The sequence below is a fragment of the Microcebus murinus genome, chromosome 2, assembly GCF_040939455.1.
Source record: "Microcebus murinus isolate Inina chromosome 2, M.murinus_Inina_mat1.0, whole genome shotgun sequence".
NCBI lineage: Eukaryota > Metazoa > Chordata > Mammalia > Primates > Cheirogaleidae > Microcebus > Microcebus murinus.
In genome coordinates, this window is record NC_134105.1 from 24,250,452 (window position 1) to 24,273,778 (window position 23,327).

The 23,327-nt window shown below is 49.7% G+C and overlaps 1 protein-coding gene across 1 annotated transcript in view; it reads left to right on the forward strand.

The window, feature by feature from the left end:
• C2H1orf94 (chromosome 2 C1orf94 homolog) overlaps positions 1-16,025 on the forward strand; it is a 38,520-nt gene extending 22,495 nt beyond the window's left edge. Inside the window, exons 3-7 of the mRNA XM_012765313.3 lie at positions 475-735; positions 1,821-1,996; positions 6,790-6,870; positions 10,301-10,497; positions 15,614-16,025. Of these exons, the coding sequence (XP_012620767.2) occupies positions 475-735; positions 1,821-1,996; positions 6,790-6,870; positions 10,301-10,497; positions 15,614-15,689 (791 nt within the window). The 3' untranslated portion in view covers positions 15,690-16,025. The remainder of the gene's footprint in view (positions 1-474; positions 736-1,820; positions 1,997-6,789; positions 6,871-10,300; positions 10,498-15,613) is intronic.
• Positions 16,026-23,327: the final 7,302 nt, after the last annotated feature.

Consider the following 23,327-nt stretch of genomic DNA (forward strand, 5'->3'; position numbering starts at 1 on the left):
CCTGGCACAGGCGAGTGAGCTGAATCACCTGTGAGCAAAGAAACAGAAGTAGAATCCCTGATGAGGGACCACGGTGCGTGGACCGTGTGTCCTGTAGGAGCCATGTGCTCACCGAAGGCAAGAACCGTGCCCAAGTCATCCTTGTATCCCCAGCCTGGCACTGTGAATGATTGGAAGGAAGGAAGGGTGGAAGGAAGAATGAACGGTTGGATGGAAGGAAGGAAGTCAAAGAGATGGACAGATGGACCGGTGGATGGACGGATGGATGACTAGATGGATGCATGAGCTGGGCAGATGAGAATGGGCAGCTCCGGGGAGAGACTAGGGTTGTATCTGGCTGAGAGAGTCCCCCAGAGTGGTCTGAGCCCCGGGTGTGTGCTACAGCAGCTTCATCATTTTGTCCACACCAAGGTGCTCCTGGTGTCTAGCACTTGGCCTTCTAGAGGCATTGACTCAGTTTCCTTCGTGCTGTAGAACGGAATCCTGGCACCAAGGAGCCGACCAAGGGTCGAGAGAGCCTCTTCCTCAGCCAGTGGCCCCAGAGCCGGAAGGACACCTGCGGTGAGGAGGGTTGCAGTGACCCAGTGGGCACCATGTCCATGACCCTGCCGACCAAGAAGCCAGCAGGGCCGGCCGAGAAGAACCTGCTCTATGAGTTCTTCGGGGCCACGAAGAATCCAAGCGGGCAGCCGAAGCTTCGCAGCAAAGCAGAAGTGGATGGGCCGGAGCTGAAAGGTAAGCCAACCCTACACAGGGAGAGAACACAGAGGAAGGGGTTCCAGAAACCCTCCTGGGTCCCAGGAATGGCTCTGGCTGTCTTATCCATGGGCAAGGCACTGCCTTTCTCTGGGTATCCATTTTTAAACCCATGAAATAGGGAAAATGACTTTCTCCCTATATCCCTTACTGGGAATACAACTGCTAGAGAAATGCATTTATCTTTCAGGAATCACAGGAGCATTATTAGTGATCAATTTTGAATATAGCCCTGAGCCAGCATATATCATATCCTCTCAAGTTGGCCAAGCCAAAAAAAAAAAATAATAATCCATGTTTTAGACTAGTCCTACTTTAAGATTATTTATGTCTCTGCTTTCTCTCCCGTGCTCCCCTGCAACTATTTTAGTCAAATCTCCTTTCCTTAAAAAAGGGGGAATATGAGGATTACCAATAAAGGGGAAACTGAGGATTCATTTCTAATTCTCTAACAGGATGTCTTAGGGAAGAGAATTAACTGGAATTCATCTCTTGAAACAACTCAAACTTACCTCATTCACTTAGACGAATATTGAGTCATTCCACACTGAATTAATGTTTTAAAATATTAAATAATTATTTCCTTATTGATACAACAACCTGTGCAAGGTTCTCAGTGTTGCCAAGTATATGTCCTTAGGGAGGGGCTGCTGGAATGGTTTGATAAGAATGAATTCCAATGGCATAACGATTGTTCATATAAAGCTGGGTTTTTCTAAAGCACTTCAAAGAATTTTGTTTTGTAAGTAGGCGAAATGCAGCCCTAGCACTCAAGTTTATTATATTCCCTTGCTAAACTACCTCCTTTGCTAGTGAATGATGGAAAGAGAAGCTCCAAGGCAGACCATGCTGGGATTTTCATCCCTTCCAAATTGGCAACGTGTAAACTCACATTTTCCTATATTTGGAAATTCGCCAGAACTTTGAGGAACCCCCCCCCCCGGAGGTTAAAAGTCATGACCTCTGAGAATATGAATCCCTGGGACAATTGTGACGCTAAAGGCATTCTGGCCTCTCCCTGCCTCAATCGCTGAACCACTTTTTACCTGTCCTGTGACTTACAGTTAACCCACCTGTGACCGCTGCCGACAAGAATAACTTCAAGTACACAGGGAACGTTTTCACCCCACGCTTTGCCACAGCCTTGACCTCAGCAACCCTGAACCAGCCACTCTGGCTCAACCTGAACTATCCACCTCCGCCGGTGTTCCCGAATCCCTCCAACTTCCCCCAGTATCAGGTGAGCGAGTGGGCCCCTTGTGCATGAGGTGTGGCTTGCAGAGGGCCTGTTCCACAGAGAGCATTTAGACTCCCTTGAAGGCCCACCCTGTACTCCAGAGGCTTCACTGGGACTGTGGGTGGGCACCATCAGCATGGTAGCTTGTCAGTTAAGTTTTTTCACTGTGGCCATATCAGACCTACCACTTGGCACACGCGCGCGTGCACACACACATATGCATATATGGTTCTACCTCTCCCTCGTCTGAATTCCAGTTCACTCCGTGCTGTTTATTCCAGAGGTGCATTGCTAGTCTTGGCTGGTTAAGGGCTTGGGCTCCCAGGGTAGGATGATGGCACAGTCCTTGTTTCCCACCTCCTTCCTGTGACTTCCTTTAAAGTTGGATGACATACATAATCCCTAGATTACCTGGGACAGTCTCAGTTTAGGTCTTTGGCCCCATAATAATTATTAATGGCATTGCTTTTCACTCTCAAATGTCTTGATTTGGATGACAAATTAGTTGTCCCTGCCTGTCTGTGATTCTGTATCTGTGAATCTAACCCACCTTGGATCAAAAATGTTTTTAAAAACTTAAAAATAACAATGGAACAATAAAAAATTATACAAATACAAAAACAATGCAGTATAATAACTGTTTATATGGCATTTCCATTGCATTAGGTATTACAAGTAATCCAGAGATGATGTAAAGTGTACAGGAGGAAGGATGTGCGTGGGTTGTATGCAAATACTACGTTATTTTAAATCAGGGCCTTGAGCATCTGTGGATTTTGGTATCCACAGGATGGGGCTGGGGGCCTGGAACCAGCCCTCTGAGGACACCAAGGGATGACTGTATATGGCCACATCCAAGCAGTCTGAGCTCGTACCAGCTGAAGGCTTGGCACACATTCTTGGTCTTGGGCTCATGGCTAAAAGGGAATTAGTGGCCAGACACAAAGGGACGGTGAAGCACTTGTAGCAGGGCTGGAAATTTTACTCACAGAACTTATTTATGCAGGGAAAATGCAGTTTCTTTATTTTGTCGATTTAACTTAATATCCCTTAAGACCTACCGCCCACTGGGCAAAGGAGGGAAAAATTAAATAAATGTCCACTCTGGTTTAAACCTTCGTCCAATCCAATAACTTAAATAGTCCCTTTAGGTAGTGCTCAGGTTTTTTTTTTTTCCAGTAAAGATGTTCAGAGTGGAAGATTTCTGCATCTCCGTTCCCCTAGCTGGCTGCTCTCCAGCACGGCGCGCAGTTGTGCAGGGAAGGCAGGAGCTTAGACTTGCACGTCCAGGGTCCCGGCAATCTGCTGCCAAAGCCTGGACTGAGGAAGTAGAGAAGGAAATAACTCCCGACACTCGGCTTGTCATGCCTCTCTGTCCCTTCCCCTCTCTCCAGCCCTTGGGTCCCTAAGAATGTCCTCCTTTCTCCAGCAGAGCAGCAAGGCGTTATGGCATAGGTCCTGTCCAGAGAGGGTCCTCTCCAATCCATATATAGACTCTCTGAGCTGGCTTACCACGCTTAGCTCCTGAATCGTAAAGGAATTTTAGCAAAGTCTCTCTCTCTCTCTCTCTCTCTCTCTCTGTTTAGTTTTCAGGTCTTTTGTTTGTTTGCTAAAGAAAACAAGTACTCAGCCTTTCCTCATGCTTTCTCACCCCTTCTGCCCCTGGGTGAACTAAGGGGGACATTAGAGTGTATCAGTTTTATATTAGTGCTATGTTATCCATGCACAGTAGTCTGGGGAGAAATGTCCCATTGGCTGATTCGTTGACTCCTTCGCCGCTGTGCTTCTACCCTTGTGTTTTTGTGTCTGCTTATTCACTGTTCATTTATTCGCCCACTCATGGATTTACTCATTTCTATTTCTCTATTTACCATTCATTTAAGTAACTTAAGAAACCTCTGCTTCACACTTACTAGAGTCTGACCATTGTGCTAGGTGAGGGGGTTCCAAGATGACTAACGCTGGGGGGCGGGGGGCACGCGCCTGTAGTCCCAGCTACTGGGGAGGCTGAGTAGGAGGATTGCTTGAGCCCAGGAGTTCGAATCCAACTTGGACAACATGGTAAGACCCTCTCATCCCCTGCCACACCCCCAAAAAAGATAACTAAGAAAGAAGCTTGGAGTCTAATGCAAGTTGAAGTATAAATCAGAGACCAGCTGCATGCACTTCCAACCCTAAAAGAGAAACAATCACCTAATTTTATTTAGTGTTAACTGATTCACTCTAAAATGCACTTACAGAGCTCGCCACGTAAAGCTAATTTGCAGTGGTTTGCTTTATTAAGTAGGGATAGCATCTCTTTGCTGTGTTAATTTCTTCTGGCTCGACTTTTGGGAGTGCGTGAGATTTGGGCCCATCATTTCCTGAGCATGAAGGTCCTCTGTCTTTGGACATGATGATGTTTACCTACGGGGCCGACTGGGTACCCGGGCTTCCAGGAGAAAGCAGTGGGGAGACCATGGCTGGTAGGGCCCTCTGGGTTCTACGAGGCAGTGTAGGCCTGGAACTGACCCCACTGGAGTTGGCTGTAGGTGGCGTTGGCCCTCCAGGTAGTAAGGAAGGACAACATAGTTTACCTTCTCCGAGCTTTGCATGGTCTCATAGTGCTGCCCAGCTTCAAGACAGCCGATCACAGGACCTGAGGTCCTAGAAAGAAGGCAGGTGCTGAACTCGGTAGACTTGAGTTTGAATGTTCTGCTGCTTCCAAGCTGGGCCTTGGGCAAGTTAGTTAACTGCTCTGAGCCTGGCTTCCTCCTTTGCAAAATGGGTTTGTAGTAATTACAGCAGCATATGCTGATTCAGTTGTGAGGATTAATTGAGTCCACAGATGGGAAGGAACTCTGTAAAATTTAAACTGTGATAGAAATGTTGGTCTTTATTATTATGCAGCCCTGATCTTGCAAGGAAATGGGGTCAGGGAGCTCCGCAGACCTTGAGGGGACAGAGAGGAGAAATGGGGAACAGTCTCTCCTGGTCTCCTCCCTGCTCAGCGTGAGGAATAAAGATGAGGTTCCAAATTCAATTTACTCAGAGATCTGGGTGGAAGGACTCAGAGACGTGGAAGACAATGTCCCCAGCCCTGAGGAGCTTCAGAGGCTCCCGGGTGGCTTGGCATAAAGGGACCCTGCTATCAATTAGGGAGGGAGGGTGTATGGGAAGAGGCTGTGGCCTCCAGCACAGAGTGAATGCTTATTTACCCTTACTTGTGATTTTACAAAATTGCAATTCTAACAACTAGAAATGCCCTTAAAGCCGTGCAGTGTTGCTCGTGCTAATGAATGTGGCACCATCTCCTGAATCTGCTCCCCAGGACTGAGCAGGCCTGGGCAGCTGTTTGTCTCCCACAGACCCCCGGGCTGCCTGGCACAGGCAGATATGGGGGTGATAGGGCCCACAGTTCTTTGGCCTGGGGAGGTCGGCTGTGGAAGGCAGAGTGCTAATGGGGTTGAGAGGAGGTGAGATGGAAGAGGGGCGCTTAGCAACCTGCCCAGTGGCCGTGGAGACACTCAGGGTTGGGAACAGGCAAGGCAACCTCATCAGTCTGACTTCCCCATCCAGGTTCAAGCCAAGCCTGGGCCTGTAGGGACCAGTAACAGAGAGGGGCCATCCGGATTGCAGGGCTTGGAGTAGAGGGAGCAGGCGACGCTTTGGTGGAAGTGGGGGTATCCCATGCACGGGAGCAGAAAGCAAGGGGGGGCTCTGAGAGGATGTGCGCTCTTCGGGACCTAGAGAGCTGGGAGACTTGCCCGCAGACTCCATCTCAGGGATTCCATAGGCCGTGAGGAAATCCTCAAGGGTACAGTGCCGGCCATCAACACGTTTATCGTTGGCACAAGCTGAGCCGAGAATGGAGGCAGCATCTCGGGTGTGGAATCCTCTGAGAAGATGTCCTGGGCTGGGTGGTGCCACATGCTAAGGGGTGACTCTGGATGGGCAGGTAGACACAGAGTCTGAGACTGGAGGGGTCAGCCCGTGACCCCTTCCACAGCAGCAGTACTGCGTGTGTGTGTGTGTGTGCACGAGCGTATGTGTGTCTATGTGTGGACACATGGACACCCCAAGGCCACCCCAACACACCCAACACGTACTATGTACTGGGCACTATTCTAAGGTCTTTAGACGCATTGACTCATTTATCCTCACACTAACCCTCACCATAAGCTATAAACACAGGCATATGCATGGCTGTGTAGACACACAGCAACAGAAACCTGAACTATACACCTGGCCTTATATTTGTGTGTAGCAACACACAGCTGCATAGGCACAGATGCTAACACCCATGCACATGTACTCAAATAAACACGGATGCAAACACACATACACATGCAGGTGTACATGGACACATCCCGTGTCTTAGGGCAGAAATGGAGTTTGGGGACAGGCATTTCGAAAAGGTGCGTAGACAGCCACAAAGATAACGTGGCCACCTTCACAGGCGTTGCAGTCCTGAACACACATCATTTTATAGACAAGAGCAAAGAAGCTCAGAGAGGTGAAGAGACTTGCCCAGAGTCACAGAGCCATTGAGCTGCAGACCTGGGATTCAAGAGGCAGCCAGACTCCTGAAGCTCTTCCCTTACACACTCCCTCGGGCTGTGAAGTCTGCTAACGAGGCTTCCCGAGTGGCCTGATTGTGTTGTCCTGTTTGATCCCAGCGGCCTCAGGCAGCCACGGGTCTGGCCAGCAGTGCGAGGGGACGGACTCAGCCCTGTCTGCCGGCTGAGCTGAGTGCCTGCTGCTCTCCGCAGGAAGCCCCTTGCCTGGCGGCACTGAGCCTCTCCCTTTCTCCCCAGGGCGTGTACCCGCCACGGGCAGCGGCAAGGATGCCCTATCAGCAGCCCGTGCACCCCCCGATGGGGTGCTACTCCCGGCAGGTGAGTAGACGACCCCCCTCCTCTGTCCCGGCTCCACGAAGGCCTTTGGGAGCAGCAAAGGGGGCAGCTGCTCCCTGGTCTTTGTCCAGCTGGCCCCCACCCCCCCACCCCATACTTTCCGGTCCACTCTTGGCTCCAGGGTGCAGACACGCATCCCAATCCGCTCGCAGAAAACACAACGTGGTAACAGCTGGCAGTTAACAGAGCCCTTCCTACGTTAACTAATTTAATCTTTGCAACCTCCCTGGCAGGTAGGTTATAAATAGGGAAACTAAGTACAGGGAGATTAAGTAACTTGACCAGGGTTATAAAGTTAACATGCAAGTGGCAGCAAATAGCCTCGGGGACATAGCATGTTTATTTTCCCACTCTGGGTCTAGAGGTGGGCTGAGCTGGGCTGTGGGTCAGGCTCAGGTATGTTCAGCACATCTCTCCTTCTGGGTCTGCGCTGAAGATGCAGTAGACTGTCATTCTTCCCATGGCGGGTGGCAGGGGCACCAGAGGGCAAACAGAGACACACAAAGCCTTAGCTCAGAACTTCCACCCACCTCCCATCGGCCAAAGCAAATCGCAGGGCTTTGCGCAGCATCAGGGGGGCTGGGGAGTCCTATTGTTCCCATATAGGGTTGCTAGTAAAATACAGGACACCCAGTTCCATCTGAATTTCAGATAAATAAGGAAAACATATTTTAGTGTAAGTATATCCCAAATACTGCATAGGATATTCTTGCGTTAAAAAACTTACTTTTCAAAATTCAAAGTTGAACTGGGTGTCCTGTATTTTTATTTGCTAAATCTGGCAACGCTACTTCCACGGGTAGGCGGGACCAACGTCTGCGGGACAATGGCAGAATGGCAGCATTGGGGTTTGACCTTGGGTAGTCTGGCACTCCAGTCACCAGGCTTTATTGGATCTTGTACACAGATACACAAAAGTGCAGCATCAAAATACAGAAATACACACATAGGCAGACAGAAACACAGGGACAGTTGTACACATGCTACCACACTGCAGGTCATGCAGGAACAGGTGACAGACACTGAGTCTTGGGGCGGGGATGGAGTGTGAGGAAAGGAACTTAGAATGGGGGCGTAGAGGGCACCGAAGACCAACCTGCCACCCCACCAGACTGGCCTTGCACCCCCCGCAGGCAGACAGACACCCCCACACTTCTCTCTCCCCAGGGAGCTCCACCCTTTCCCTGCAAACTACTGCACCTCTGACCTGAAGGGTGTTAGAACGTTCCAGAGGGTAGGGAAGGGCCCTGGGTGTGGGCTACTTTGTCACCCAGGCGAGGACTGCTTTTTCAGTAGCAGGGGCTCTTTGCATCCTGAGCTGAAGTTGGGATGAGCGGCAGTCCGGGTCATAAGGCCTCAGCCACGTCCCCTCCACCCCCTGCAGTGACAGCATCGGCTGGCTCCAAAGAGGATCTTTTTAGATAATTACATGCATATGCATGTGTGTGTGCATATATTTGAATAAAATAATATGAAAACATGGTAAAAAATTTAAAAGCTTAGAGGCAATCACTGTGTACTGGTTTCTTACAATACCCTTCCAGTGATGTCTATTTATATAAACATTTTTGTACAAATGGGGCATTCTGGGCACACCCTCCTATTGCTTTTGCCAGTGAGGAGTATATTTGGGGATGGCTCCGGAGCAGGATACAAAGCTGTATTTTATGGTTTTTATCAGTTACGTGGAATCAGGGGCACATTTTTGAACAAGGCTGTATGAGTTCTAGGACCTGCCTCTTCTATTCCAGTTCCTCACCACCCTGAAGACCAGGGGCATTTTCTGCCACGCTGAGCCACAGGGCTCTGTCCTGGAAAGGCGCCTCCCAGGCCCTCTCTGTGAGCTCTTGGCATGTTCTGACCTTGAGCTCATCATCCTGGGGTCTGGGGCCCGCATCCAGCATCACTAGGTCCTCCATCTCCCCGGGGGGAACCACAGAAGGCCCGGGAGGGAGGGCTCCGGCTTCCAGAGGGGTCACAGCAGGGAGATGCTGGCCCCGGGGACAGGCTCCGGCTCACTCTGCTGGGGTCCTGAGCACAGCCCATTCGCCGCAGACGTTAGCAAGTCGCCTGACTTCTCTGAACGCCAGATTCCTCATCTCCAAAATGGGTATGATAATGATCCCACCTCTCAGGGCTTTATGGAGTTTTAATGAGAGAATCCACGAGAAAGGCCTGGTGGTACACCCCATGCACTCAGTAAGTGCTCGCCTGCGTGGGCTTTTTATTAGATAAAGGCTTGCAGGTGAGCCAGGGCTGACAAGGTGCCAGCTCCTGAGCTCTTGGACTCTAGACTCTTGCTATCAAAGTGGAAATCCAGAAGCTTCCCCAGGGTTGACTGAAATGCCCCTCAGCACACCAGAGGGGAGATGTCAGCGCCCTGTGGGAGAGGGCTTTGTGTCACCACGGTGACAGTCGGAGCTGTCAGCAGTGGGACACAGCGCTCATGTTGTAACCAACGCCCCACAGTTTTAGCTGTTCCAGTAGACACTCAGTGGTCTCTTCTTTCCCCTCTCCTTCCTTCTTCCCTCCTGCCTCCTTCCCTCCCCTCTTTCTCTCTCTCTTGCCTTCGTTCATTTAGTGTATTTCCATGGAGCAGCCGCTGTGTGCCAGGCCCTGTCTCAGGTCTGGGGAGAGATCGGTAAACGAGGCAGATGAGGTCCCTGCCTTGTCAGGGGCAAGACAGAGGGAGCCCCAGTTCTTGGCGGAAGTTTGTTCCCGGTGGGCTCGGAGACCCCACTGAATTCCTGCATTTCCTTCGGGTTTGAGCTTTTGCCCTTCCTCCTAGACTCCCACTGTCATCTGTGGCTACTTAAATTTAAATTAATTACAATGAAGTAAAACTCAAAATTCAGTTCCTCGTTCACACTGTTCACATTGCAAGTACTCAATCGCCACGTGGGGCTGGTGGCTGCCACGCCGAGCTCTGCAGAGCTAGGACGTTGCTGCTGTCACAGGAGTTTCCACTGGGAAGGGCTGTCTTGCACTGGGAATCTGTTGAGATCCTGATATAAAAGCGGGAGCCATGTTGATCACAACAGCTTTTTTTGTAGTAATAAAATCCTTGAGAATGAACAAGGGGCCCGGGGATGGTTATTGACAGAGGGGAAGCCAGGGAAACAGGAAAGAGAACAAAAACAATATTTATTTGCTATTTATTATGTGCCTGTCTCCTTACTTATAAGGACTGACTCCCTCTCCACATAATGTATACAGTGTCTGCCCATTTTACAGATGAGGAAACTGAGGATCAGTTGCCAGGTTCACTACAGAAGCTGAGCCCTGTGCTTTTGCTGTTCCAACATGTTGCCTTTATGTACATCATAGTGACTGAGGGGCACAAGTGGCAGCTGGGGTCAAGTTTAGGGCTAAGGAATGGTGACCTTGCCCCTGTCTCCTCTCTGACCTGCAGGTGACGCCATACAACCCACAGCAGATGGGACAGCAGATTTTCCGCTCTTCTTACACCCCACTGCTGAGCTACATCCCCTTCGTCCAGCCCAACTATCCATACCCTCAGAGGACACCCCCGAAGATGTCTGCCAATCCCCGGGACCCTTCCCCCATGGCAGGGGACGGGCCGCAGTACCTCTTCCCGCCAGCCTATGGGTGAGTTCCCAGCCCACACTGGAAGCCCCACAGTACCCAGACAGCTGCTAGAGGGGGAGGCAAGCGGGGGGAGCGGGGTGGGCTTCCTTGTGCTTTCTTGGGACATGTGTGCCATAGGCTTTATACCTGCGGCCAGTGGCTGTGTGGGTCCTGCAGGGACCTGGTGGGAGGTCAGCAGGGTTGGGGCCCCCTTTTGTAGGTCAATTTGGGGGCTCCATGCTTCCAGTCTGGTTGTAGAAATGCAACTGCACGGTAAGTAGCAGGCGGACACCCCACCCCATTGGTGGGGCAGGTAGTAAAGCACGACCCACTTCCCTTTACCCGTGAGCATGGTGTATAGCAAGACAAGCCAGGAAATCTTCTGAGAGCTCCCCACCAGCTGCAGCACCCCCAGCGCCTTGCCAGGGTAATCTCCCGAACCTCCCATTCACTTGGGGACAGGCCCTGCTGAAGGGCTGTCCACTGCTCACACCTTTCCACCAAGCACCCCAACTTTCAGAGGTGAGGGCCTCTATGGCCTGGGTGGTCTGAGGGCTCAGCAGCAAACAGCCAACACAATCTCCACATTTGAGCTGAAATTGCACTCACATTTTGCACGCTGTTGAGTGATAAATTTGTGTTTGTTTTAACATAACAATACGTAACCGCTCATCCCCACCTGCCGAACCTTCAGCCAGTGTTGGTGCTCCAGGCGGCAGGCGGTGGCCCAGGTGGTGGCCTGTGTCATCCCTGTGAGTCCCAGCCTCCGAGGCACGCCCTGGGGACTGGCAGCCCCAATTTGAGAAACCCAGTTTATAGGATTAGGGCCAAACTCCTCAATCTGACAATGATTCCCACCCGCCCACCTCCCTGTCACAGAACCTTCACTGCAGTGCCAGCCCCGGGTCCCCAAACTCCCATCCTTTCAATCAGTGTTTTCCCCAAATATCTTGTTAAAAGGGATAAATGCTAGAAAGTGGCTTCCGTAGTCAGATCCATTTGGGAAAAGCTGTAAGAAACAAAGATAAACAGATTTCTTAACTGTTGGAATTCTCCGATCATTTAATTTCCTAGGGTGTATGGAGAATGTTCAAGAAGGCGGTCGATAGTGTTATTTGAGCGTGAAATCCACACCCTTTTTATCTTTCTTTTTTTCCTCTCCCCCCTCCCCCCTCCCTCCCTCTTTCTTCCTTTTTCTGGTAGAGCATGGCGTGGTGTGGGCACCCAACACAGACCGGGGGGTGCCCTGTTGATTCACATAGCGCGCATGAGGCTAGCCTTCGGGGGGACGTGTGGGTGAACAGGCCGAGCTGCCTCCCTTCGGGAAGCTGAGGGCAGATGGGATGTGGGCACAGCAATGGCGGGGCCCTGGCAAAGCCAAGACTATCCGAGTGGCCCTGAGGACCGAGGGGGAGTCCCGGCAGCGTGGAGGCCCCAGCCAGCAGCCGTGGGAGGAGGCGTTCCAGGCACGAGGGGCAAGGCCCCCAGACGGGAGACGCACAGCGGGCTGGAGGCCTGGGGAGAGAAGGCATCTGGCTGAAGTATTATTAAATAGATTTGTCCCCGAAAAGGGTGGAAAATAGGATTGGAATAGGGAGATGGGGATTGGATTAGGAAAGGCTTTGGGCTGCTAGGCCTGGGAGTCTAATGCAGATTTGTGCATATCAGGGTGAGTTGACGGGCTGGAGGGGAGAGAAACGGAAGGAAAGAGAGGATGTAGTCAGGATGTGAGATCAGGGATCCAGACACACCACCTGAGGCCGGCACGTTGCCTGCGTTCCGTGCTGCGACTCCGAGCTCATGGGAAGACAGGTGTGCTGCAGAAGCTAGAACTGGCTGTCCCAGAGGAAGGGTGGTCCCAAGCTCATAGGTCTGCAGAGGGGTAGTGGGGTGGGGGGTGCAGGGGGAGTGGGCTGGAGACTGAAGAAGGCACAGTTGGGGAAGGGGAGACAGTCTGGGGAGAGCAGCAGGAGGTAGTGGAGGCAGAGAGGAGAGTGCCGAGGACAAGTGGTAGTGACAGGGTGGATTGGGAAGACCAGGCAGTGAGGTCAGAAGAGTGATGCAAGGGGCACGATCTGTTCACTCGAACAATATTGACTGAGCACCTTTGACCCCCTGGCACTGGGGCAGGCACTGGGGATGCTGGAGAGAAGAAGACAAAGTTTTTCCTTCTGTCAAGGAGCTTTCATTCTAGGGGAGAAATAGGCAACAGGAGATAAGCAAGTGGGCGTGGCCAGGTGCTAGGGGTAAGAGGAGAGAGGATCAAGGGACGTCTGGGCCAAGACCCGAATGGAATGAGAGGATGAGCCGTGCGTGTGTGAGGGTCAGCACTCAAGGCAGAGAGATGGAAAGCACCTCGGCTCTGCGGGGGGAGCACATGGCTGGAGCACAGTGAGCGGGAAAGAGCAGGTGGAATTGCAATCAGAGAGGTGGCCAGGGTCAGACCGCCCCAGGGTCATACCAGGTGGGCATGGTAAGGGGCAGTGGAAGCCTTTTAAACCTGCGAGGACAAGTTCTAGTTTTCTGTGTCAGACAGACCATGTTGGCCAGTGTCTGAGGAACCACCATGAAAGAAGAGCTGATGGCAGGAGGTACAGTTGACCGAGCAAGGGGTGCGGGTGGCACAGACAAGGGCAGTGACCATGGGGAGATGGGCGAAAAGATCTGGGATGTTAGTTTCTCTGGGAGAATTGATGGAACTTGATGGTGGCTGGATGTGGAATGAGGAAAGGAAGAGTCAAGCACGATTCCTTGGTTTTTGACCTGAGCAACTGGAGGAATGGCAGTGCCTAAATACCAAGGTCAAGGTGGATCTGTTTATGACGAGTTCAGTCTTGGTCACGTGAAATTTGAGGTTCTTGCTATGCAGATGAGTGGAGCCACTGACAGGCAGGTGGCTGCGGGAGTCTGGAGCCCAGGGGGGGAAGAGTTGGGGCTGGTTATCAATTTGGGAGCCATTAGCACAGGATGGTATTCGAAGGCATGGATGGGATGGGGTGGGAGGAGACCCCATGGACGGCGTGTACGTCTCGGGGCACCAGCATGTAGAAAGGCTGGGAAGACGTGGAGGAACCAGCAGGGCTCTAAAGGAGCCTCTCTCAAGGTGGGAGGGAAGATGAGAGAGTGTGGAGTGCAGGGAGCCAGGTGAGGAAGGCGCCTCCTGGAGCGAGAGGGAGGGATCACGGAGTGATGACGAGAGGGCCGGCAGGGCAGGGCGTGGCACGCAGAGAGCACTGAGCACAGCAGCGGTGGCGGTGGCGGCGGCTTACCCGGGTGCTGGATGCTGCCAGATGGAGCTGGGGCTGCACGGGCCAGGGGAGGGCGCGTGGGCCTCAGCGGAGAGTTTAGTCTGGGAAACAAGGAGGGTCAGTAGACAAGGAGGAATCGGGAGACTAAACTAAGTGATGGGAGAGGAAGGAAAGAGCAAGTGGCTTCCAAGTCCTCGGGGAAGGAGGAGGAGAGCCCTCCCTGCCCTCCCAAGTCAACTTGCGTACTTTCAGCAGGGTGGGATAACCATACGATTTATCTCCCAAGCAATAATAAATTTGAGAGTTAAAAGGAGCACAAAACATAATTATACCAGAAGCACCAGCGTAGAGGCTGGCCCAGGCAAACTGGGATATGGGTTCACAATTCCCAAGAGGCAGCTCAAGCTCCTCCCCCTCCAGGAAGCCTTCCTTGATAACTCCAGCCCACGCAGATCACGCCTTTCCCCGCCCTTTCCCTGCCCTCTAGTATATGTCCTGTCCAGACCATGCCCTTGGCAGTTGATCCAATCAGAACCTGGAAGAGCTAAATGCATGTGTGGCAATCAGATGTGAGGTGTGTCATGAGTAATCTGCTCCTGATAATTGTTAAATACTGAAGTATGGGTTATGGCCTTTATTCTATTATCCCTATGATGACATCACTTTCAATCATTTATCTTCCAACATAATTTTTGAAAGAGAGTAAAAGAGGTTAGGCTACCGCTGGCATTAGTTGCTTATTAAGCACCTACCTCATGCCAGGTGCTGGGCTGGGAGCTGGGGGTAAAATGATGAATAGTCCGTGTAGTGTCCCTGCTCTCGTGGAACTTGATGAGGGGCTGACACATACTCCAAGCCCAGCTTGTTGATAGTCGCTCACAGTGAGCAACAGATACTGTCACCAGCTGAGGCTTTACAAATTAGTGCAGTGGTCTGTCCCCATTGCTTCTTCCCTCCCCTGCCTGCCCCTTCTTTCTGTTCCATTCATTCATGGGAAGGTGCCATGAACGTGAATCCCTTCTGTAATATGCATCTGCCCGGCTGCAAAGTGATTGAGAATCCCCGGATTAGACTAAAGCTGGCCATTTGCTCTGCTGCAATTATGCAGAGCGCTGCTCCCATTCATTCACACGTCCTAGCAGATGGGTGAAGGAATTGCAGTAGGATCCCAGACGTGTGGGTAAATGACTCCATCTGGGGAGGTCAGGGAAGGCTTCACAGAGGAGACGGCTTCTGAACTCTATTTTCCAGTGTGACTAGAAGGGTGTGCCAGGGAGGAACAGGAGAGGTGTGTGTCTTTCTGCTCTCAGAGGGTGAGGCTCGTGTTTTCTCAGCTCTTCCTTTCCTGGGAGTCTAGCAAAGCCCCAGGCACTCAGTGATGTGTCCAGGCTTCCCTGACGGAGGTGTTGAAGTGAAGGGCCCGATTTTAGCTTGGTTCTGGTAAGGGGAGGAAGAGCCCGGGGTTGGCCGGGCTCTAAGATCAAATGCTGGGAATGGCCCCTGGGTTCTCTGAGGGTGTGGGGACTTCCCGGAGGAAGATGCGTGGTCACGGGCACACAGGTGAGATGCTCAGACGCAGAGAGGTTCCCTCCCCGAGGTCCCTGGCATGGCGAAAGTCTCCATAAAAGTAATCTTCACAGGCTCCCAGGGGCCTTCTGATCTAAGTAAGTAAGTGGCAGAAGCAGCTCTTTATTGTCCTCCAATTGTATCATTTTAATATTTCATTTTCCCAGAGCCAAAGACTTCTTATTATGCTAAAGCTTTTAGCCTCCAAGCTTGTCATGGTCTTCGCAGTCTTTGACAGCCACAAAATTAATACCTTATTTTTTTCTAATCTCCCCCATAACATCGGGAAGCTCATCATGGCGCCCTCCCTCCCTCTCTTGCAGGTTTGGCTCGACGTCTGGTGGGCCTGTGATGAACAGCCCCTATTTTTCTTCCAGTGGGAACGGCATAAATTTTTAGATCTCCTTCCCGTCTCCCCCCTCCTCCCTTAGCCCTCGGGTCAAGGCTAAGGGCTCTGGGATTCTGGATTCTGCAACCGCTTGGTATGAAGTTTGGAAAGCCAAGGTTCTGACCAGGCCAACAGAAAACAGCAAGACCAGACCCATCGACCGACCAGCACTTACACGCACAGCACAGACACCCCCCGCGTATCCACGCTCGCTCTGCTTGTCCACACACGCACCTGTATTTAGCTACACGAGTGATTTTTGTTTTTGTTGTTGTTGGTAAAATAGAAGTAAGACACTTAAATGTAGAAAGTTTGTATTTTGTGATAAAAGTATGAGCTGCTTGAAACAGAGTGTGCCTGTTTATTTGTTTATTTTTGTAACATTCTGTGCAATCTTCGCTGCTCGAGCCCCCCCCCCCCCCCCCCCCCCCCCCCGCCACGGGACGCAGCATTTACTTAAGACGTGGAAAGAGAACCTCCGTTGGAGTCCTCGCAGCACTGCTGTCTAAACTCGGGTTTCCAGGGCTCGTCAGCGACAGAGCTTATCTCTTCTCTCCTGTGACCCACTCGCTTCTCAACATCCTACTTTATGCATCTCAGGAAGGGACATCTTAAAAGGAATGCACCCTCCTTTGTCCTGTCCCAGGTGGAGGGTTTACAGAAAAAGTCCCTTCTAGACATAGGATGGGAAAATGTGGCCTGGAAAACAATTTCAAAACTAATACTAAATGTGACAGTCTCTTGTACATCAGCCGGAAGTAAGTCAATCCCCAAACTGCCCCTAATGGTGGTGTCCTTGCATCTATGTCGTTCAGCTTTTATCAAGGACTTGAATAAGGGCGTTGAGCGCATCCTAATCTCATTTATGCAGAACACAAATCTGGGAAGAGGAGATGGCCTGAACTGGTGACAGCACATGTTCCAGTCCCACGCCAGGCATCACTAATCAACTGTGGCATTCCGCTCCCCTGGGCCTGGACAGAGCCACAGAATCGTTCTCCCTGGGGTGCTGCAGGCAGCCAGCACTGACCAGAGTGGTCTGTGAATGAAACCCATGCGCCATCCTTTGGCAAATTCTAACAAGACGAAAGCAAATGGGGATTAATGTAAGGGCATACTCTTCAGTCTAAAAAGTGAGCTGTGTACATACAGGATGGACTAACGTTGTCAGTTTAACCTGCTCTACCACCAACCCTGCTGGTCACCTGGAAGCCAAACCCCACCCTGGCTGAGGCCAGTGGGAGCCAGTCTGGGGAACATCAGGCCCTAATCCTGACAGCAGTGAGGGTTGGGGGTCAGGAAATCACTAATGTCTCGGGATGGGCTTAAGCCCAGTGCCCACAAGAGCTTTTCTCTTGCCCTCGTAGTGTGACACCATTGGCCTCACTGGCCTTTCTTTCTGGGTCTCTGGAAACATTTCTCTCCCAAATTCCCTTGGGACTTCTGCCTTCTCCCTTTCTCTGTGGTCTGAGTCTGGGATTCCCAGTGAGTCCTTCAGCCCCTTTCCCCAATGCTGGACCCTATTTCCAGTATCTCATGTTTCTTCTTGGCTAATAGTCTGCCCTGAAGGGCTTCCTCGGTTGTACTTCCAGATGTTTCTCCAAGATGGACTATGCTTTGCTACGCTCCCTCCCTTGATCACAGCCTGTTGGGAGGCAGAGGAGTGAGAGAAAGAGTGCGGGTGTTTTCCTTTGGCCAGATCTGCTTTCATAGCCACTTTCCAACTTTGACCCTGGGTGGAGAACTTAACCTCTCTGAACCTGAGTTTTATTAATGACAAGAGTTGTAACGATTAAAAGCTAATATAGACTTAATATAGACTTGCTGTCTACTTAATGTAGATTTGTGGTTTTAAGATGATGGAGTGAAGATGTTTCTGCCACTCTTCTCTTGACACTTATCCCCAAATAACAAGGGGAACAAAAAAGCCTATACGAACTCCATCCTCAATGAAAATAGGAGAAGTTGGCAATCCCATCCCACATACAAAGGCAGAATAGGGGTGGAGGAGCAGTACATGTCTTAGCAGAACAGGGGAAGCCCATGTTGAAATGCCTGCCAAAGAAGACAGCAACAGGAAGCAAGCCATTTTCCCTGCAGAGCCCGGAAGAACCTGGGAACTGGGGGTGCAGACGCAGGACATCATGGAAGGTAGGCCTGGCGAGAAATGAAAGCAAGGGGTTGATGTGAGAAGTAGCTCCTATCCTAGCCCCACACAGCCAAGGCTCATGGACAGTTCTATAGAAGACAAGAGGCATTTTCTCAGGGGAAACTTAGAGACTATGCGTAAGGACTGTGAAGACCCCAAAGCCAGCAGCTACCTACGCTTTAACCAAGAGGCTCTGGGGTTTGGAAAGTCCTCTGTTGAAACCGAATTGCCCTAAGGCATTCAGAAGTGCCAGTGACAATTACCCTGCTATTAATGCCCTTTTACAAAGAGTTTCCAATCAACTTTTTAGGGCCTCTTAATAGGAATGGATAATCTCCAACAAGAAATAAACAGATCAAAACTGAGGTAAAAGGGAACTAAGGAAAGAGAGACAGACCATAATAGTCTAAGGGAAAGGATAAAACATTTAAAAAATAATTACCATATGCCAAACACTCATTTTAAAACGTCAGGACAAGAAAGTGTTTTTGGCAATTAAAACAGTGATAGCTGATTTAATTTTTTCAGGGAAAGAGTTGGAAGTCAACATCAGAAAGCTCTCATGAAGCATAAAAAAAGACACAGAAATGGATTATAGGAGATAAAAGACAAGAAAATGAGCAGATCGGTCCAGGAGACCCAGTATCAGGCTAGCAGGAGTTCTAGGCAGCAGAGTGAAAATAAAGGGGAGGGAAAATACTAATGAAAAAAATATAAGAAAATTTCCCAGTTTGAATAGTCCAAGCCAGTGCTTGGCAAAATGAATAAAGAAGACCTCCGTCAAGCGTATCCTTATGAAATTTCAGAATAGCAGGGATAAAGACAAGATTCCAACATTTTCAAAACACCTGCTCACATGCAGATGTTCAAGAACCAGAATGCCATCAGATTTCTCAACAGTGACATCAGCATCCAGAAGATCCTGGGACAAAGTTGTCAGAACTTTGAGTGGAAATGATTTTCAACCTAGAATCCTAAACCCAGTCTCTTATCTACGCAGGTAGAATGAAGGTGTTTTCAGATATGCAGAGCCTCAATTTACCCCCTTGCCCATTTCTCAGAAAGTTAAGGGAGGGTGTACTCCACTAAGACAAGAGGGTAAACCAATGAAAGAAGCCATGGAACCCAGGAAATAGGAATTCAGTGTGGGAGGGAGGCTAAGGAGATTCCCCAGGTGATGAGAAAAAAAGATCTTAGCCCAAGAGCCATGAAGAATCAGAGCCTTGGAGAGCCACCACCACCAGTCTAGATGCAAGTAGGAAGGTGGCAACGTCTGGAAGAGGAGGGGCGTGTCAGCGGGCGGGGGGCGAGAGGGGCGTCTGGGAGGGCATGGAGAGAAAGATAAGGATTGATTATTCTGATAGTGTTGACTCTATGGAGAATTGTATCGAGAGTTGTTTTATAGCGGTTGGTGGGGGTGGGAAGGTTTGACTATAAATTCAAATAAAAAATGAAACAATTGTTATTAACTCCACAGTGAATATTTACGTGGTCATAATAATAAAAAGCTCAAATATGGATTTTACCAAAAATGGTGATATAACTGTAATGGGAGGATGGAGGTGGGGAGAAGGGTGTGAACAGAGTTCAAATCGTCGTTTATCATAGCAGGAAGTCAGAAGGTTGTATCTAAAATGGATGATTCCAGAGATAGTGGAATTCACACAACCATCTAGAAATCTGGAGGCAAACAGTGCGAAAAGCCAAGAGGGCCAAAAGTGTTGCCTGCGAGAAGCAGGGTGGATTTGGGGGGGATGGTGGTGTAGGGACCCCTGCCTTGCTTATGAGTTTGGCTTTTAAACCTTCTGCATGCCTTACTTTAATAAAAATAAGCATTTATTTAAAAGAGAGAGGAATTGCACGTAGAACAACATCTAGTATGATGCCTGGCACATGGCAGGTGTCAAAAATGCTTGTTGAATTGTACTGAGCTGCCTCCCGACACTCTGGGCCCCCTGCCCAATCCCTCGTCCCAGGATGTCTGAGTATCGGCTTCTCAGAAACTTTTGAGAATTTTGTACACTATCTGGGTGATGGGTATGCTTAAAAGCCCAGACTTCATCACTATAATATATGCACATGTAATGGAAGTCAACTTGGACCCTCCCCCAATCTATTGTAAATAAAATAAAATAAATTCTTGAGGAGGAAACTTAGTTAAGGGAGGGCCCAGAGCCATTGCCCAATGCCTTTTCAACACATTGTGTCCCTGACTCTGCTCACCTGTCAGGGAATTCCAGAAACAGTTGGTGAGTAATGGGAACAGGGACCCTGATTCAGGACCATGAAGCCCAGAAGGGACTGAAAACCCCCACTATTCTCGGCATTCCTTCCAGCCACCCGCTCCATGCCACTCCATTCATTCAGCACGTGTTCACTGAAAACTTATTCTTAGGGATGTAGCAGTGGGCAAGACAGACACAGTGCCTGTCCCCAGGAATTTGCAAGCACGGGCACTAAATCTTAGTTACTACGAAAGGTGATAAGGTTATCAAAGGGACACACTGGGAGCTACCAGAGAACATATCGTGGACACCCAAACCGGGTTCAGAGGGTCAGATAAGTGACATCTGCTCTTGTCACACTCCTGGCCCCTGCATCTATTAATACTTCTCACGTGATATGTTTTCAAGTCATAACCCTCCAGTCTCCTTCCTGGACATACTCTATTAGTGAATCTTAAAACTATCGACCATCCCTGTGTGGGTTCAGCAACAATGTTGAGGAGCAGCATGGTTTTTTGGGTCCTGGAAATACTTCATGAAATAATAACAGCTACTAATCATCAAGCACTTCCAGTGGAACAGGCACAGTGCTATATACATCACATTTATTATATAATGTTCATAATAACCCTGTGAGGTATATATTTATTACATATGCAGAAACTAAGGTTCAAAGTGATTAAGTGTCTTATTTAAGGTCACATGATGGGTGACTCAAAGTCAACATTCTTATGCACTTTTCCTCCTGCCTCCCCATTTCTAGTAACAGCCCAGAGTAAATTAACTTGGTTGGAACTTGTGTCGTATGCTTAGTGGCTGTTAAGTTTTCAGGCAACTGCGACTGCTAAGTCGTTTTCCAGTATTAAGCCACCATCACAGGATGCGGGAGGCAGGGGCTGGGGCTGGGAGGGAAGCAGTGCTGGACCTCCCCTAGGGGAGGGGCCCGTCACCTGAAGCTCCTCCTCCAAGCCTCCCTGCTTTGGGAGGACCTTCTCAGTTCTGTGCTCTTTGTTCCTTGGTATAAAAAGGGTTGCCAGTTGGTACCAAATATGCATTTCCCCTTTTCTCCTTAGAATGGAAGCCCACTTCCAGATAAATACATGACCATTTGGAATATGTGACTTAGCTGTGGCCAAAAGGGATGTAGGCAGAATTATTTTGTGTGATTTCTGGGGACAGAAGCTTCATGATGAGGTTGATGGAGACAGAAAGAGCTTAGGCTCTTGGTACCTTTGATATTCTGCAGGTACCTAAGCCTGGGCTTTGTTTACCCAGGAGAAAAGTGAACTCCTTTTAGAAGCCACTGTTATTTTGGGTTTTGTTCACATAGAGCCAATCCCAATCCTAAACGACATATTAAGAAATGATGTAACACCATTCCTTGGAGAAGAAACCTTCTCGAAGGGAGAAGGCTTTCTTCTCCCCAGTACTAGATGTTCCTGAGATCAGATTATATCCATCCATCCATCTATTCATTCTTCCATTTATCTATCTATCTATTTATTCACACAATTACTTAATAGACATCTATTAAATGCTCTGCTTGCACCAGGTACTGGGAGAGATGCTTAGTTATATAAGCGAACAATCATATTCTCTGCCCTCACAGAGCTCTCTAGCAAGAAAGAAGAAAGACTTTTCAATAAGGAAGATTTTTCTTGCTACAACCATACTGCCCAGACGTTACCAAACAGAGGAGAACATTGGCTTAGTGGGGTCAGTCTCATAAATGAAACATATCGACCATTTGCTTCACTTTACCAGGAAAGAAACAGTCCTAGAGAATGCAGAGGTGGCCCATCTGTCTTTTCCAAGATTGCACCTTTCTGTCCAATGAATGGAGCCAAGTCCCCACTATCAGTCAGGGCCCCAGGTGGGAGACAGAAGTGACTTCAGTTATTTCAACAGAAATAATTTAGTATAAATAATTGTTACCTCTGCACTGAAAAGCTGAAAAAGCATAAAAAGAATTCTAAGGGTAACACAGAGGTGGTAACTGCAGAAAGCAGGGACCTCCCAGAGGGAAGGGGGTGGGGTGATTAAAACTCGGAAGCTGGGGAGGAACCTTGAGGAGCTGAAACTCAGACCCCTGGATCCTGGAAGCAGGGAGTGCTTGGGTGGTGTCGGTGTCTCTGGGCTCAGCAGAGGGGTCTCTGGGGTGAGGACCCAGCCTCTGGGGAGGAGGCACAGTGAGGCTGGCTTTGCCAGCATTGGGAAAATGGCAAATTGGATGCAACTGCTGCTGATGGGGAAAGTCGCCATTGCTAGGGTGATGCCGACCAGAATGGAGCCAACCAGAAATAAACAATCCCTTCATTCCCCTCCAGCTCGGGTCTCCTGGTGCCCCTTGAGGACAGAACCTAACAGGCAACCGGCAGGCAACGCAGAAATGTGGTTTGCAGAGTTTTCAGGATCATTAGGCCAAGGAGCTGGTCTAATAACTGGACCACCCTCTGTTGGGGGCAGAATGTTTGTGTCTCCCCAAAACTCTTATGTTGAAGTCCTAATCCCCACTGTGATGGTATTCATTTTTGGAGATGGGGCCTTTGGGAGGTAATTAGGGTTGGATGGGGGTCATGGGTGTGGGGCCCACACGCACAATGGGATTCTCCTCTTTATGAGGAGAGACTCCAGAAAGGTTGGTCTTTCCCAAAGAAGAGGTCACGTGAGCAGAGAGTGGGACGGTGTCTGCCTACAAGCCAGGAGAAGTGACCTCAGAATGAAACCTACTTGCCAGCACCTTGAACTTACCCTTCCCAGCCTTTAGAACCAGGAGAAATAAATGTCTGCTGTTTAAGCCACCCAGTGAATAGTATTTTGTTATGGCAGCCTGACCACACTAAGATTCCCCCCTCCCCAACAGCCTTGACATGGAAACTTTTCAAGGTTGATGAAATGCTCGGAAATTGTCCACCATGGAAGTGACCACTCAAGCGTTCTCTTCTGAGACTCATCACAACCAGTTCTCCAGCACCCCAGGCCTTAGAGGAGAGAGTGCTTGTGTTCCTGGAGATTAAAATTCCTTGGACGAGACTTTTTTACACAATCTTTCTCCAAATCATCTTCATTCTTCAGAAATTGCCTGTCGTCCTTCAGAAATCACCCCAGGAAGCAGGGGGTGGGGCAGGGGACGATCAAAAACTATTAATCAACAGACAAGCCATCTTCTTGCTGCTTCATAAAGTCTTAGGGCTCAGCTTCAGCAGTTTATTAAATTACCAGAACGCCAAGAAAAATAGCTTTAATAACACATTTCTGCCTATCTATTATTTTTT